General features: G+C 37.3%; 1 protein-coding gene across 5 annotated transcripts in view; it reads right to left on the bottom strand.

Annotated features, from left to right (window-relative positions):
• CRPPA (CDP-L-ribitol pyrophosphorylase A) overlaps window positions 1-18,039 on the bottom strand; it is a 127,121-nt gene that overhangs the window by 85,221 nt on the left and 23,861 nt on the right. For all 5 annotated transcript variants that reach the window (XR_004252888.1, XM_032180998.1, XM_032180999.1 and 2 more), the window contains exon 3: window positions 14,746-14,895. Coding sequence is in view for 4 of the 5 variants with exons in the window: in XM_032180998.1 (XP_032036889.1) it covers window positions 14,746-14,895 (150 nt within the window). In the remaining variant the exon portion in view is untranslated. The remainder of the gene's footprint in view (window positions 1-14,745; window positions 14,896-18,039) is intronic.

Below are 18,039 nucleotides of genomic sequence, written 5' to 3' on the forward strand. Positions count from 1 at the left end.
TGCTTGAAGTATTAAAGTAGTAGTATTTAACAACAAAAATGACTTAACTCTTAACATAAATGATACTTCGTTTTTAATTGATAAAAGACTTTGGACAGATACTAGGAATCTCATTACCTGGTCTGATTACCTGGATCTGATAAAAGCAAAACTAACACAGATCCAATACAAATTTTCTTATTGTCATTTTCTTAGTGTTTCATCATTCCTGAGTTGCTATGCTTACAAAATAAGGGAACAAAAAGAATAATCTTTACATATTAATTGAAAGAAAGTCTTCACATTTGCTCCTTTACATATGTACTTTTAAAGCCTGTATAGAATTGGTCTTACTTCTCTAAGTAATTTCTGTGTCATCTTTAGTACTTTTTCCCTTGTTACCAATGGTTAGCACCCCAGTTTTACTTTTCCATGCAAACCCATTCTACAACAATATCAGAAGACTTGCATTAAAATGCATAACTAATTAACAATAGCAGATCTTTATGATTTTTTCCAGTTCCTTTCCACTCAAAAGTTTCCACTGCTGAAGTGCCAGAGTACATCATAAACAGACTATTATGCAGCAACAAGAATGTTTTACTAAGTTGAATAAGAAGTAGACACACTTGCTGAATTTAAATGTCTTTTTTATCATCATATATTTAAGGAATTTTTTTTATTTTTATTTTTTGCCATGTTCACTACCAGAAAGTGCTGAATTTAAGACAGCTGTAGCTGTGGATCTGCTGCAAGCATTCAGCCTACATATGCATATATTCAGTCTACATATACATGTAGAGTTCACAACAACAAAATGAGAAGTAATGGAAGCAGCAAACAGAAGGATGAAACAGGTGAACGAGAAAAAAAGTGAGATAAATGTGAGTTCAAACAAACTCATCACTGAAACATTTTCTACTGAAGTTAATTATTAAAATTGCTGCTACACACATCCAGATGCAGTAGTGGTTCACAGTGACAAGAATAAAGATACCGTAATTAACTCCATAACAGAATTACGCAAGCTTGTTTTTCTGCAGATCTGCAACCTATATCCCAATGCCTCTCACTGCAGTAACCACAAGTACCCTATCAAAACACACCACGATTTGCTGCACTCTACCTTTAGATCTCCTGAATACCACCCATTGCAACATTTCAGTACTCAATTTGCTTCTAAGTCCACTGAACACCAGTTCAAAAACATTGAACAAGTATTCAAAAAGCATTGATTGGTTCCCAGATCCCGTATGCTAAAAGGTTTGTGACAAAAAAAAAAAAAAAAAAAAAACAGAACATAACAGCTGGCTTCACATTCCAGCCATGGAGTCAAAGGCTCTAATTTAGGTTCCTATCAGTGAAGTTGGTTTACATCCTCCTCACACTCACTGATTTTTCAAAAACCATAGTTCCAAAAACTACACCTCTGTCAATTTTTATTAAAATCAGAGACAAGGGTTAAAAATATTACACTTTCATGTAATAGTATTTTTTTTCTGCTTTTTTCTGGAATAAACTTCCCAGGTCAATGAATGCAGCCCACACTGCCATCACCTGCAACCTGCGGCCATATTGCAAACTGCTGCTATAAGTGGGAGTATCAGCTCCCAAGTAAAGCCAGTTCTGCCATTTCTTCTTATTAGTCCTCTTTGAAGGCAGTTTGTAATCTCTCTCTATTGGGATTGATGATTGCTATTAACTGTACACAACTAGCTGCTAGGTAGTAGTAGTAGGCACACATGGAAGTCCAAACAAACCAATCATTCTATAGAGAAAAAGTACATGGTCTCAACTTTACCCCCAAATCATAAAAACATGAGTAATATTATTTTGAAAATCCCTAGTTCTTTTGTTGACTAGATGGAGGCCCTAATGCCTACAGACCCTGAGTAATTCATAATTGAATCCTTCCAGAGAAAAGTGCAACCTCGCTATTAAAATAAATAAATAAATAATACAGAATAACTAGAGGTGCTTTACCAAGGAAACAAGGGTACCCATAACCACAGGCGAGAGTAGGTACATTACCGGTTTAGTGCGCAAGAGGGGTTCTTTTTGGTGCAAGAATTTCCTGTCTCTGTACTTAGATCCATACAGAATGCACCCAACAGTGCAGCTGGAGTGCTTAAAGTCATTTCCCTTCCAGTGGAATCAAGGTGAAAGACACATAAAAGAGCACTAGCTAAAGCACATTATTTGCTGTGACAGCAGCCAGTACTCTTAGGCATGCATTGCGTGCATATGATTGACAGCTGGGACAAATTCATTGTTGGTAAAGTCCCCACACTGACATACAATCATGAAACAATAACAAATCACCAAAACTCAAACCTCAACCTTTCTTTGTGCCACACCAGTGGATATATTCCCAATGTCACTGCAACAAAGCCCACACAAAGTAGCAAAACAAAAGTGAGAATACAAAGTAGGTGAGAATGAACAGTAGATACTAACATGAGGAAGAAATACCTCATGCAACTAAGAGCTAGTTATTAATCAGATTGACCTCATAAAACAAGGTCCAGAGTAGCTATGAGGCAGTATTGACTTTTCTGGTATCAGAAAAGGACACAGAAGTCATTTTGAGCAACCAGCTGAACATGGAATTTAAGACCACATATGCAATTTCAGCTTTTTAAAAGGTCATGTTCCACTTACAATAGCAAGAAGAAAGAAATAATGTTAATATTCTGTGTAGCAACAGTAGTAGTCAAAATAGCGTATTAGGATTCATTGCTTACACTTAAAAAATATCCCTTAAATTGTAAAAAATACTTGAAGAGCTATATGAACAAGACAAAGACCAAATGAAAAACTTTCTCTCAATGTAGAAAGCTACAGATTACTTAGGTTGTTCGAAAGAAAATGTAAAAATATTATGATTCACTACCTTGAAGTAAGGAGATTTCTACATACACCAACCTCTAAAATCAAGCCATCAACAACACAATTTGATCAGGCTTAGAAGCCAATGTGAGTCCCACTCAGGCTAAGCTAAAGTGAATGTTTCATTTTGTAATTTTCTTTTTTAACAGACATTATTCACGCTTGGAACTTACGTAGAGGATCACCTCTTGAAATTATGCAAGATCATAAGCGGTCTTTTTCTTTTCCTTTGCATGCACTAAACTGTAGGTAACTGAAATGAAAATCTCTAGCATCACTACCTCATGTTTTTCTTAGCTCTCTCAAAATACGGAGTACACCACAATTTAGATGGGTGGTCTTCTGTCAGCTGGATACAGTGATTCTCACTCAGTATTTAGGACTTTCTGAGTCTGTGCTGAACGGGTTATCCTTGTGGATACCTTACATCTATCAGGGTAAATCCAGTAACACGTGCAAGAACACTCATAATGCAGTCTAATTTCCAACTGTAATAATGGCAGTACATCTCCCTAACATATCCCCACCAAATTGTATCCTTCACTACCACAGAGATGCCTGATTTCACACAGGGTGTGGTAGCTTTGCACTGCTGTATCAAACAGTTCCAAGAGTTTATATGTAAATTCACAAAGTGCTCTGAGATCCTACAGGATGAGGAGTGCAGTAAAATGGAAGTAATTATCCCATTAGCAAAAAAAAACTTTTATTTTTTTCTTATGCAAGGCATTAGAATTTCTCCAAACATTCTTGTGGCGGAAATTAATTAGGGCAAGGTGGGGATTCATACAATATCCTGGCTCTACTATTGTGCCAAAGAACTAATCAAGGACAGAGCTATCTAAGCTAGCATAGTTTTCTCAACAGACCACCAATCTAGCTGCAGGTTCTGAATAAACAGAACAAAAGGAGCCCTGCTGAACAAAATTCATTAAATATATTTTACCTGAAAATAAGTCTGTAAAATTGGGTAGTTTTTAAGCATACGGAAAGGGAAAAAAAAATACTCAATCCTATAAATTTTACAACCAAGCTGTTGGGGTAAGAATATGCCAGATGAAAAACTATAAAATCTTGGAAAAATACTCAGAACTACAACCTAATGCTCATTTAGGTGAGGCTGACAACATATACTTAAGCAAATCAAAATTTTCTGTAAAACTAAATTTTTACAAATTAAATGCATTATAATTTTGCATCAAAACCAAAAAAGTACCAGTTTTCAGCAAGAATTAACTGGAACAAAACTCAGATTCTGCTGAAGTTCAAAGTCTTTTTTTCAAATGGGACTAAAACCAGAGACAAAATCCAAGCAGAAATGGACCACACAGTAGAGGAAGCTGTTAACAATATCAAAAATTCTCACGTAAGGAGAAATGAGATTAAAAAATTAAAGAAATTAAAGAAAAAAGTTATCTTTAATCATTTAGGAACTACACATATTTTCTTCTCAAACAATTGGATCTAGAACCTTAATGATCCATGGACAAATCAGCAGAAAGGTTCCTTTTGTTATTTTACAAGCACAATGAAAAACTTAGATACTCCCTATCTTGATATTACTATATAGCTCATTAAAACCTGTATTATTATACCATCAAAGGAACTGGAGTAGGAATTTTAACAAGCTAAAATAATCCATGCTACTTCAGCCAAGTATGTTGCCTAGGACCAACCCAGTAAGCAATTATATTAAAACTACTATTTCATTTTATAGGTAGATGCAAATATGTTATCTTCAGGACTCCATATGAAGAAGGGCTTATGCTTGTAATATTGTTCTCATACAATTCACAGGTAGTAGATTACTATCGCTTATTTTAGCTAGCTCATCTACTTCATGTATCACTTTGTGCTTCAGTATTTCAGAATGCAGTTGATGAGAAGGAAGAAAACTTATAGAAACAAACTGAAATGAAGAGTTAGGAAGAACAGAACAATACAATACTATAGGGTATGTATTTAGAAGGCCTGTCCATATAATTAAAAAACAAATTAGAGTTAAGCAATGTGGGTGATCAAAGCTGGGGGGTTGGGAGAAAATTGTTATAAATGAAGTCTCAACTCAATCTGAATTTAGTAATATTTATAAAAGGAATATTTATAAAAGGTATAAAAGGCTAGTAAACAGCGTTGGGTGTGCGGGGAGTCTACGCTCCACCAACATACACACACGAACATCAAACATTCTAAATATACAGAACATTGCTTTTACATACTAAACCCGAGCATGCCTATACAATCAGAAAAGGTAACAAACAATCCTGTAAGTTCCATGACTTACAATGTCCAAAAACAGTCTCCATTTTCCATTCCTTTTCTTGATTACAAATAACAGTCTCCATTTTCCATTCCTTTTGAAGAATATGTCTTGCTTTAAGTTGTCAAGCAACTCGGCCTTCGGGTCTTATGTATCCCATTCTTCCCGGATCAAAGAAAAGCATATCCATCTCCTTTTCAAGGCCAATGGCACGTCCATGTCACCAGGGGGCATAAAAGCAAAGGCCTGCGATGGCAGTAGCGGTGCGGGGGGCCAATGGTGTAGCAGAAGGATCAGTAAAAGAACCCGCAGCTCCCTCACTATCTGGCAAACCACATGTTTCTGACTGGGGTCCCACATGGCTCTTTAAGGCCTCAGAGATTGCTCGCCAGGTGCCGAGCAATCCCACTGCAACCTTGTCATTTTTAGTTGCAGAGTCCCACACCTTGACTTCAATTTGGTCCCATGTTTCAGGATCATAAACTGTCCAATTGTTAATAAGGAGAATAAGCTGTAAGGTTACCTGGACAGTCTTTGTTTCCAAGGACGTATGATTCCCCATAATGCGCTGCTGCTTACCAGCGAGGGGCAGCTGTGTGCGCGGGTCCGCTTCTCTCAGCTTGAGCTTCTTCCCAGCTCCGGTGGTGCGCATGTTTCCAGTGACTTTCGGTACCAGCTTCTCTGAGCAGTTTGCTGAGTTTGGCCGAACCCATCTTCATGAGGCGATCAATGTGTCTGTTCCCATCCTGATCTCCGTTCTGCTAGCCTGTTCCTTTTCATTCCTTCTTTCTGCTTCTTTATTGATGACGTAACTTCATCACATCATGTTGCCTTCTTTTTTATCTTGAGGACAGGCTCCCCTCTTATACCCTTCTCCCCACAGCAGTTCCTTTCAAAACAGCTTTTCATTGGTCAAATAACTTTGCAAATAACAACAACGGCAAACACCCAGAAACTTCCATGCCTTAACGGCTGGAGAACAAGAAACCGAGACTGCATGGAGTCTCCTGAATCACCCTTCTTTGTTCCCTCTAAACTCTTTTATATTCCTGATGGCCTCATCGTTAAGAGTCTGATGTTATCTCAACCACGGGGCTTTCCTACCCCCATGGCCACACTCCCACATCTCCCCCCCCTTCTTTATTAATATCAACCATTTTCTCGACAATAATTACCACTCCATATATAACAGGTGTGAGGTAAGTTTTGGCAGATTAGGGCATTTAGTCCTATATTTAATGCTGCCTACCGCTTTCTGTGGCATATCTTTGTTCCGTTGGTTATATGATGCATGGGAAAACAGCTGTTTATAATACTTCACTTCTGGTACAGTGAAGTATTCTGATGCCCCCACTTTGTAATAGGACTTTAGACTTGGGCATTGGAATCACTCTGAAGAGAAAAACAGATGAATTCTGCAGGCCTCCTTACATGCCTCTGAGTATTACCATTTCACATAACACATATATGCTTCCTTACCTCATATCCTTATAAAATACAGCACTTCTTATGTGCTCTTCAGTTTAAGTACAGGTTTTATCTGGTATGATAAATACTTGCCACAAGGTGGGCAAGTGACAGACACAACTGCAAGAGGAGTGAGAACTTTATTTAAAATGTGTGTTGTATCTCATAGGCAGGAATATGAGGCTTTACTTTAACCATTTTTTTTCTAGGTGACATTGGGTAAATGGCCATGTAAATGTGGTAAGGGGAAAAACCTGTTGTTATACCATTGGTCCTAGTTCTGATATATTCATGAATTCGTTTCATGCAAAATGCAATGAACTGTACCAATAGGCTTCTGTAAATATTAGCAGTGAATTAGCTAAACTATTTTAAATCAAAAATGCAAATCTCTTACGACTAGTGAAACCTATGGAAAGGTTGTACAGTCACAGATCTCATTACTTGCTTCTATTCTAACCTACCTGAGACAAATACAGCCAATAAATATTACTGTTTTTTAAAATAAGAAATTAATTCCTGATCTTGGAAACACTTTTTTCCTCCTATTTTTATCAGCCCCTAGAAAAATCAGAAAAGTTTAAATGCTAACTGAAGATCCACAATTTCCGAAGACAGCAAATAAAGGATGAATTCCTTAGAACAGACTTGTTCATTTTTGCTTAAGGTAGTTTCATATTTCTGTTCACCCTTTTATATTAAATTGGAGCAAATGCAAAGTATGATCCTGTAAGCCTGGGAGGAGGGTGTGGGGGTGAAACTTCACTTACTAGAAGTCAAGCGTTCCCCTGGAGCAGTATCTTATAAGGAATTAGAGTATCAGGAAGTCAGGTAGACTACTTTTTTTCTTTAATCAGAGTAGGCTGAGACTGGTTTCTCTGATACCTCATTATGACATACATGTATTGTGGAATGCACAGAGATCTATTGTCTTTTATACAAAACATCTTGTTATGTCATGTCACATTAGTGACAATACAGAATGGCTGAAGTACTTAGCAAATCATTACGTATTTTAAATGTATTTACCAAAGAAAGGAAGGTAGGAGGAACAATTAAAAAACAAAAACAAAACAAAACAAGACAAAACAAAAGAAACAAAACAAAACAAAACAAAACAAAAAAAAAAACTTTGCCTTTCCTGATCTGGCAGAGAAACAATTGAAAATGGAAGCAGGAGAGTGGTATGTAGAAAATCCTCAACAGCTTCTGTGTTGGAGATGTAAACCAAAAGCCTAGGGAGGATAGTATGATGCAGTGTCAGATTATGCCATGGATGGGATAGAATTCCTCACCATTTCAACCAGTGTGGTGAAGTTAAAGGCATGGGAAGAACTACACACAGTTGAAGAAGAGGCGGGACATTTTAGAAGGCTATTAGGCAGGAATTCGTCAAATATGGATGACACTGCAAAGTCTGATTACTATTTAAATATAGTGATAGCTTTATAACAATCTTTTGTACGCTATTTTACAGGTAGATCTTCTGTATCTGGGATAATTTACCACAAAAGCTGTACCATATTTTTTGGTGTTTGTATTGCATTTTTATTAATCTGTTGATAGTAGACCTTTTGTAGGTTCTGGAAGTTTATATTTAGCTGATCAGAACAATGAAACTGAAAAAAAAAAAAAAAAAAAAACTACAGGAAGCAGGAATATCCATTAAAGGGGGTGGGGGCTAAACTTCAGCATATTTAGAGATGCTTCTCTGTTGCCTGTGAGGTACCTTACAAATACCCAGAAGAAAGAGACAAACCTTAGGGGATCTATCTAATCTGTAGAAACTAGGCAGAGGCTAGTATTTTGGGGGACTGCACTACGTTAGTATGTCTGTTTGTAGCCAATTTTTGGTTAATAAGCAATCACATTTGCTTATGGGAGGCTCCAGCATCTGCCTGCATAGGAGAGAGCTGCTATATATAGCATAGTAATGACAAGACACAAAATAATAGTGTGTCAGGGAGAATCGTGCAAATACTTTGATGCTAAATTCTGGGAGGCAGATGTTCTTCCACTCCCAAAAAATCATTACAAGATGTCCCCAGATGAGGTTGAGATGGGAAGAAGAGAGATTCTGCAAAATGTGCAACCAGATCCTCAGCAGAAGAAAAGGAAGACTTTTTTAAAGTCATGAGATCCGAATTTTTTTCCTGTCTACCAACCGCCTGAGAACATTTAAGGAAGAGTTTTTTCAGAGTAAGAAAGGAAGTTGGCTATTGTTAGGCCCATTGTAGAAGTATTTGCTCAAAGTATTGTCTTTTCTGTATGTAAATAATAGGGAGTGTATTCCATGTGGATTTTGTAAACTTCTGAAGTGCTTTTTGAAAGGGCACATTACTGGGATTCTTCTTCAAACATGTGTGAAACATTTTAGTATCCTCTGTAGCAGGGGAAGTGGAGTCAGCTGTAGCAGTTTAGTAATATTTTGGCATAGGTCAGGCAAGTCCTTCGAGGCGAAATGTCTAGACTGATTTGGGGATTTTCCTGTGGGTTAGTTCTTTGTTAAAGAAATCGATGTCTGTCAAATTAACATTGCCAGAAGCAACAGGCAATTAAATGAACAGTAGCGGACAAATTGTTGACTAAAACCTTGGTAACTTTGGGAGTAAGGGTCAGACTCAGAAAAAGGACTAAAGGGTCAAAATGCAAATGAGGCAGGATTTGGACACTTCAGTCCAACACTGGAAGCCTTAAAACAACAATAAAACAGGCAACACTGTTCACGTCCCTCCTAAGGCTAAAGATACCTAAACCTACAAGGCACCCGAACTTTTAAAACATTCAATATACATTAAACTTCATTTATGCCAAAGCATCAAAGTTGTGGCTGGGCTGAACAGCTTAATATTCACTAGAGGAAAAAAAGGATATGTAAACCTTTGCCTGATGCCATTCAATCACAAATCGATGCTATGGGTCAGAACAATTTTGTATTTGTAGTAGAAAGATGTTGAAAATGTTATCATCGCTATCATCACTATTTTTAACAGATGTCAAAAAGTAGGAAAGACAAGTAGATTTTAAGTAGATTTTAACCTGTAATGTATTGTTTCTTAGCCTTAATATATATATATATATATTTAAAGAGGCAGACATCTCTTATTAAGTGTATTTTGTTGTGAAGATAAGTTTACCTCATTGTTCAAACGCATCTTGTGATTTATATATATAGTTTGTGTGTGTGCATGGACATCCACTTCATGTTGTTATATATGGAGTGGTAATTATTGTCGAGAAAATGGTTGATATTAATAAAGAAGGGGGGGGAGATGTGGGAGTGTGGCCATGGGGGTAGGAAAGCCCCGTGGTTGAGATAACATCAGACTCTTAACGATGAGGCCATCAGGAATATAAAAGAGTTTAGAGGGAACAAAGAAGGGTGATTCAGGAGACTCCATGCAGTCTCGGTTTCTTGTTCTCCAGCCGTTAAGGCATGGAAGTTTCTGGGTGTTTGCCGTTGTTGTTATTTGCAAAGTTATTTGACCAATGAAAAGCTGTTTTGAAAGGAACTGCTGTGGGGAGAAGGGTATAAGAGGGGAGCCTGTCCTCAAGATAAAAAAGAAGGCAACATGATGTGATGAAGTTACGTCATCAATAAAGAAGCAGAAAGAAGGAATGAAAAGGAACAGGCTAGCAGAACGGAGATCAGGATGGGAACAGACACATTGATCGCCTCATGAAGATGGGTTCGGCCAAACTCAGCAAACTGCTCAGAGAAGCTGGTACCGAAAGTCACTGGAAACATGCGCACCACCGGAGCTGGGAAGAAGCTCAAGCTGAGAGAAGCGGACCCGCGCACACAGCTGCCCCTCGCTGGTAAGCAGCAGCGCATTATGGGGAATCATACGTCCTTGGAAACAAAGACTGTCCAGGTAACCTTACAGCTTATTCTCCTTATTAACAATTGGACAGTTTATGATCCTGAAACATGGGACCAAATTGAAGTCAAGGTGTGGGACTCTGCAACTAAAAATGACAAGGTTGCAGTGGGATTGCTCGGCACCTGGCGAGCAATCTCTGAGGCCTTAAAGAGCCATGTGGGACCCCAGTCAGAAACATGTGGTTTGCCAGATAGTGAGGGAGCTGCGGGTTCTTTTACTGATCCTTCTGCTACACCATTGGCCCACCCTGCTGACCTGGACATGCGTTTTGACCCAGGCCTATTTGCCTTGAAAAGGAGATGGATATGCTTTTCTTTGATCCGGGAAGAATGGGATACATAAGACCCGAAGGCCGAGTTGCTTGACAACTTAAAGCAAGACATTGTTCAAAAGGAATGGAAAATGGAGACTGTTTTTGGACATTGTAAGTCATGGAACTTACAGGATTGTTTGTTACCTTTTCTGATTGTATAGGCATGCTCGGGTTTAGTATGTAAAAGCAATGTTCTGTATATTTAGAATGTTTGATGTTCGTGTGTGTATGTTGGTGGAGCGTAGACTCCCCGCACACCCAACGCTGTTTACTAGCCTTTTATACCTTTTATAAATATTCCTTTTATAAATATTACTAAATTCAGATTGATTTGAGACTTCATTTATAACACACCTATTCATTTATGCCCTGGTTTCAGCAGAGATATCGTTTTCTTCATAGCGGCTGGCATATTGCCGTGTGTTGGATTTAGGAGAAAAATGGCGTTGGTAACACACCCATGCTTTAGTTGTTACTGAGCAGTGCTTACAGCAAGTCAAGGACTTTCAGCTTTTCATGCTGCCCTGCAAGCAAGTAAGTTGGGGGTGCACAAGAGGCTGGGAGGGGACACAGCCAGCACAGGTGACCAAAGGCATGTTCCAGGCCATGTGCTGTCATGCTGAACACTAAAACTGGGGGAGTTGGCTGCTGCTCAGGGACAGGCTGTGCATTAGTTGACAGGTGGTGTGCAACTGCATTGTGCATCACTTGTTTTCTATATAGATTATTATTATAATCCCTTCCTTTTTTGTTCTATTAAACTGTCTTCATCTCAACCTAAGAGTTTTACCTTTTTTCCCCAGTTTGATTCTATCCCCCACCTCACTGGAGGGGAGTAAATAAATGGCTGCCTGCCACATTAAACCACAACAATTTATTCTAAGTACTCTATCTAATGACACAAAAGCCAGAGTAATAAGGCCTTTTAAGATCAAGACACCATTTTAGCTCTACTCTCTATTGTGGGTTCTGCTTAATTTCAATACTGCCTTTAAATGTTTTTAGTGCACCACTTAAATATCAGATATGAGATCAATGAGGAATGTATGTTTTACATTCCTCTCAGTCATTAAAGGACAATGGAAGTACATGCAATTTTTGGAAAAGTTAAAACGTTCCAACAGCACTACTATAAGCTGAGAAGTTACTCTTTATGACAACAAAATTCTTAACATGGCCAGATTTACCTTAGGACCTGAACACAAAATACCTGTTTGGAAAATATATGTTTTAAGGCCACAGACAAGATATAAGAGAGAAAACTATGCTGAGATCCAGCATAAAACCTAAGATGCAACACAAAGAAACGTATGCAAATTATCTGTCTGGATGTCCTCAGATACATTGATTTTTGGCACCACTGGCAAAGGGATTCACTGTAATATACATATATTTTAAGAAAATATTGCAAATCAATCTGACATTGTTTATATCTACTTCAATAATTTTATGTACAAGGCATGTATTGTTGCCCAAACTACCATTGTCCTTTTTTAATCACGCAAGAAATAGAAAAAGGTTTCTGAAGAAATGCTTTTCAATTTGAGAAAGAAAAAGAGCATACAAAAGTAAATGAGAAAACTAGCCAGCTCTGCTCAAACCTGTGCCAGGCAAGAAAAACAAAAAAGGGCTGTTCATGTGTAGCTTGTAAGAATAAGAGAACTGATATTTAATTGAAAGGTGTAACTTCGTGGTTAAGATACCCAGAGATCTTACAGTTATGGAAAAGAACAAATCTGCAAGTTAACTCTCTACCTATTCACATCAGATGATGCATTAAAATGAAAGAGTTTAAGAGCAGTATTCCACATTACCCTCAATGCAATGTTATTTGAAGCAAATTTCAAATGGGCTACTTCTTTCTAAGGAATGCATGTTTGACTGCTGTTTTCCCCCCCACTGTTGTTGCATAAAGGTCACAACTGCATAAACCACACAGAAATGGGATCATAATCACAAGCCAAGTCAGCTGAACTGAATTGTTCAACTCCCAGCACTGTGTCTTCCAACATGAATAACAATATAATTTTTATCTTTGTTCTTCTGTACAAGGATACTTACCTACTTTACCATGTTGTGGGGACCAATGATGGGCATCTATGAAGTACCGTAAGCTGCACCTATTCCTACAAAAATCTGCCCTACAGTAGCGTTACTAAATTCTTCAGGACAGTGATTATCTATCTTTTTTTATTTGTTTGTACAGTTCCCAGAACAATAGGGTCTTAATCCTTGACTTGGACAGCTAGGCACTATTGAAACATAAATAATTAGCAAACAATATGAGTTGAGAGATTTAGCGAAGTGTTATCCTTCTCAGAGCTCCAAGGCACAGAGCATTTAAATGACCAGAATTTAGCCAATGCAAAGGGAACTGGGGACAAGGAATCATAGCCTTGATTGTTTGCTAACAACTTTGGTGGCTTGTTCTTGAAAGAGCAGGGATATAAAAAAGAAAACTGATGGAATGCATATGTGAGAAGACAACACTATTCAGAGGAACATAGGGATTGCAAATATAGTTGCCTTTTGAGCAAGGCAATAAGGGGCAAAAAAATTTTTTATGTATTTGCCAGCTCTTCTGTATCTGCAAAATAGGAGCAAACACAGTAGGAAAAAATAGAGGGGTTTTGTTTTGTTTTTGAGAAAACACATAAACATGCAATTTGCCAAAACAGATACACACCAACAAGAAAGAAATGATTGCATAACCAACAGTAGCTGTTGTCTCTTGAGATGTGTTCCATGCATGTATACACTGCCTTTATCACAGGCATGCCCACTACATTCAAGCTATAGACTTTCATTTTGACATATCAGCTGTATACATCAAGAAGTTCCACCTGCCTACCATCAGAAGTAAAATGGCTGGAGCTAGTACAATCACTTCAGTAGTTCTTCATCTTGGACAACCCTTCATCTTCAGCACCTAGGAATAGCTTCAGGTATCATGCATAAAGGGTACGATATGGAATTTTTGCCAACATTTCAAAGTACTCTTCATTGCCTGTCCACGCATTTGTTCTGTTGTTGGTGACTTCAAAGCTATGCACTATCAGTAATTTTGTCTTGTTTACTCTAGAAATGAAAGACTGATGACTGTCAGCATTAGTGGAGTGAAAAATAATTCTTTCCAAGTGACAAATGAAGAAATGCTCTGCTTTCAGTCAATCTAGAAGATACCTGGAGGACAGGCAATTTCCACAAGGTGATGAATGAAAAGGAAGTAGAATGCCGAGACGAAAGCCTGGAGTGTTTCCAGTAAACTGTGAATGCAGGGTGGGGCAAATGAAAGCAATCTTCAAGAGGGATAAAGGCAAAAAGTCAGGGTTTATTATACTACCCACAGTTTTTGTTTTTCTTAAATCAAGATGAAGTTAACATGATGTATTAGAAAAAAAAATAATTACAACACACTATGTAAAATATTATTTTCAGCCAGTAATCAAAGTTTGTACAATATGATCATTTATTATAACACATGCAATATGAAACACTTTAAACATTTCTCTAGATGTATCAAGGTAATATTATCCAAGTGTTTTAAAACAGCCTAGATCTCATATTATTATATAATGCCATTACTACACTGTGTATGCAGAACTCTGTTTGATACTCTATCAACTACACATATAGAATACATACATAATTTTAAGCACGTTAGCCCACTCATATAAATAATCTATTTAATATATAATAAAATTCAAAGCAAATCAATAGTTTCCAATAGTTTAGACCCTCACCCCCACACACCTTGTATTTGGCAGTTTGATACCAGAAATATTTGAATAGATGAGTACGATAAAGCACTGTCATCAAAATATCACAGAGAAATAAGATGTCCAATTTGATGTGATCTGAAATAAATGCCTATTTGTGAGAGGTTTTTTGTTTGTTTGTTTGTTTTTACACACTAAAGGCAAACAGTCCTATAAGAAAACTCAAAGTCTTACCTGTTGGTATGCTTGATAGATTATATCAAATAAGAAAGCCTGAGGCATTTCACTTGCTCTGTACCTGGCACGTTCCAATGAGTGGTCTAAACAGCCATCTTCACCAGAGGCAATAACAGTAGAAACTAAAGGACGAATTGCTCCTGCTGCCTGTGAAACAAAACATAAAAAGAGGCCTAAATGTTAATACAAATGTATATCAGATAGCTGCAGCCAAAAAAATAAAATAATAAAAAAATCAGGGCTTTAAAATAAATTCTCTACTTATCTTTTATGTATCTCTCCATATGAAACTTTTCATATCAATATAGCCACAGAAGACTGTGTAAGTATACAATGAGAGCGAATTTAGATGCACAAAAAAAAATCTAAGTCCTTTATAAACATCTATTGTAATCACACATACAGACCTGATATCATTATCAGACTTTCTTCTACATACATATTAGGTGGTTTCTGTGAGCATAGACATATTTAGATATAAAACTGCAGGAGACACAGCTGGTAGGTCTTGACAATCCACAGCACCTATTGCTTTCATAGATTTCCATTTGGTTAAACTGCTCAGAAATAAGCAACAAGAACAAAAATTTCAAATTGAGCTTGTTCCTCCTTGCTGAATTCATCTCATACTGAGCATCCACAATTACCTGTCACTGGGAATACAGTCACTGGGAATACAGTATAATCAGAAAGTACTCAGTATCCAGCAGCACTGTGCCCCAGAACAGATAATGAAATTATTATATTTCTGTTTTGGTCTTGCTTAGATCTGAAACCAATTAAGCATACTCACTTCCTTGATCTTTTCATCAATATAGAGTATTAAGGATCGATAGCATTTCTGAAACAGAGCTCTCCTAGCAGTTCTGTAACCAAAAATCTACCTATGCTACATCAGTCACTTAAGTAATTGGAACAAGAGGCATCCATACAATTTGTTCAAGAAGAGAAGGATAGAGCTGGAGAACACTGCTTATCAAGCCACAGAGAGAAAAGCATGCTCTTTAACAATGCTAATCATTGAGAATGGTGCGCACATACTATACTGTTTATTATCTATTTTGAATAATAATTTTTTAAAATGTTGTTGTTCCAAAATACTTGGAAGTACCCAGCATCTTAAAGGAGTATGCCTAGAAAACAACTTCCAGTGGTGAGTTCTGACACTTTTCACTGTAGCCACCAAAGATCTTCTAGAGAACTTTGCCACTGAATAAACCGGGTACCACATGACAGAAAATAAGAGCACAGTTTTTTATTTTTTTTTTTTTTTTTTTTTTTTTTTTTTTTAATGGCAAAGCATGCCAATGCCAGTCTCGGACATGTAAGTCTTGTCCTTTTTTTACAGTAATTTTTTGACCTCACATAACCATCCAGTGGCAAAAAGAGCCCTAAGTGTTGTTCCTCTGCTAAGAGAAAGAACTACAGTTGCCTTCCCTCCCCCTTTCACACTACTGAACAATAAAACAGGGGACTACAGTCAGTGTGTTGAGCACTTTATGAGGTCTAAAATACAGCTTCTTAGTTCATTGTTTTACATAATGAGGACAGAGATGGTGATCAACTTCCCATGCCCAAAGAGCTGTGGTATGCAATGAGCTACCTGGGCATGGGGCAGGGAGAAGCAATAGAAAAGATTGAAAAGATTCATATGACAGAGATAATTGAATCATGCAATGGTTGTGGTTGGGGGGGAGCTCTGGAGATCATCTAGTCCATTCCTGCTGCTCAAGAAAGGTCACCCAGGGCAAATTGCACAGGATCACATCTAGATGAGCCTTGAATATCTCCAGAGAAGGAGACTCCACAGCCTCTCTGGGCAGCCTGTTCCAGTGCTCCGTCACCCTCATAGCAAAGATGTTCTTCCTCTTACTCAGAGGAATTTCCTGTGTGTCAGTTTGTACCTGAACCACTTTCTCAAAACCTTAAAAGTACTTTTTCTTTCTAATAAGTGTGAGTAGATATCTATACAAACACTGTATGGAACAAAACACTATCTTCTGTCATCCAGAGGCAAAACATGGTACAGAAAGATCAGCAAGAATTATGAAATCACAGAAAAGCTGTCTGTAATGGATCTCTAGAGGTCATCTAGTCCATCCCTCTGACCTAGGCAAGATCATTTTTACTTCTGTCATAGAAGTAGCAAACTGACAAAATAAATAAATACCATTACAATTTTAGTAATACATCAACATTTTGAATGCGGAATAAAACTTAACAGATGTACTTTAAGGAAAATCTGTGCACAAGCACAAGTAGAAACACTGAATTATCTGCAACTTGTACCCTCTCTATTTTCTGTGATTCTAGGACATGGATTATTACCTCCACATCGCAGCTGCTGGGCATTTGGATTATGTTATTTTGCTCTGCCGTCATATTTTAATTGGTCACACACACAAAAAAAGTTATAAAATTAGAAGGTCATGGGAAAAGAGACAGAGCAGCATGTTAGCCACAGTTTTTCTGTAATTAGTTAAGTCTATTTAACTTTTTTTTTTTTTTCTGGAACAGTTACCATTCCAGAAAACCAGTTAGAAAAAGAGGATTTCTTAGGCTGATCCAAAATTTTATTACAGTTTTTAACAATCATGTCATGTTACTTTTTAAGCATAAAACAGGCCAACAGAATACAATGTGACTTGCGTAACTAGATCTCACAAGTGAAAGAAACATGCACTCTGAGAAACAAAAAAACAAACTTCAATTCTAAATAAAATTGAAATACTCAAAACGACATTCTTAAAAGAGCTCTGAAACACATTGTTTTCTTGACATCTGGTTTATTGCACAATAAAAATTCATGAATGTCTGTATCTGTATCTTTGTGACAACAATGAACCACATCTCCTGCTTTGCTTAGGCCTAACTCTTCCAGAAATTTGAGGAAGATTTGATTTCTTATAAATTCAAACATGTAATTTTTAAAGCCCCCAATTAATTTCTTGAGTATCTGAAAATTTCATGGCACCTAAATTTTAACAAAAGGCATTTTTTAACAGTTAAAATTTTGCTTTATGTTACTTCAGCACTGAGTCCAGTGTGGCAGGCTGAGGGTTTATCACCTGCTTTCCAGCAGTTTCAATGAGAAATCACAACATGAGCACAGTAAGATATGCCTCTCAAACTATACTTGACACTGACTGAAAACATGAAGTTTAACACAAAGAAATAGATTTACAGCTTCAGCCTAAATCATGCAACTGAAATTCTAACGATGTATTCAGCAACAAGATAATTAGCAGCCATTTGTTTAAAAAATTCAATTTTTATTCCAAAAAAGGATAA

This window comes from Aythya fuligula, chromosome 2 (assembly GCF_009819795.1).
Source record: "Aythya fuligula isolate bAytFul2 chromosome 2, bAytFul2.pri, whole genome shotgun sequence".
Classification (NCBI taxonomy): Eukaryota; Metazoa; Chordata; class Aves; order Anseriformes; family Anatidae; genus Aythya; species Aythya fuligula.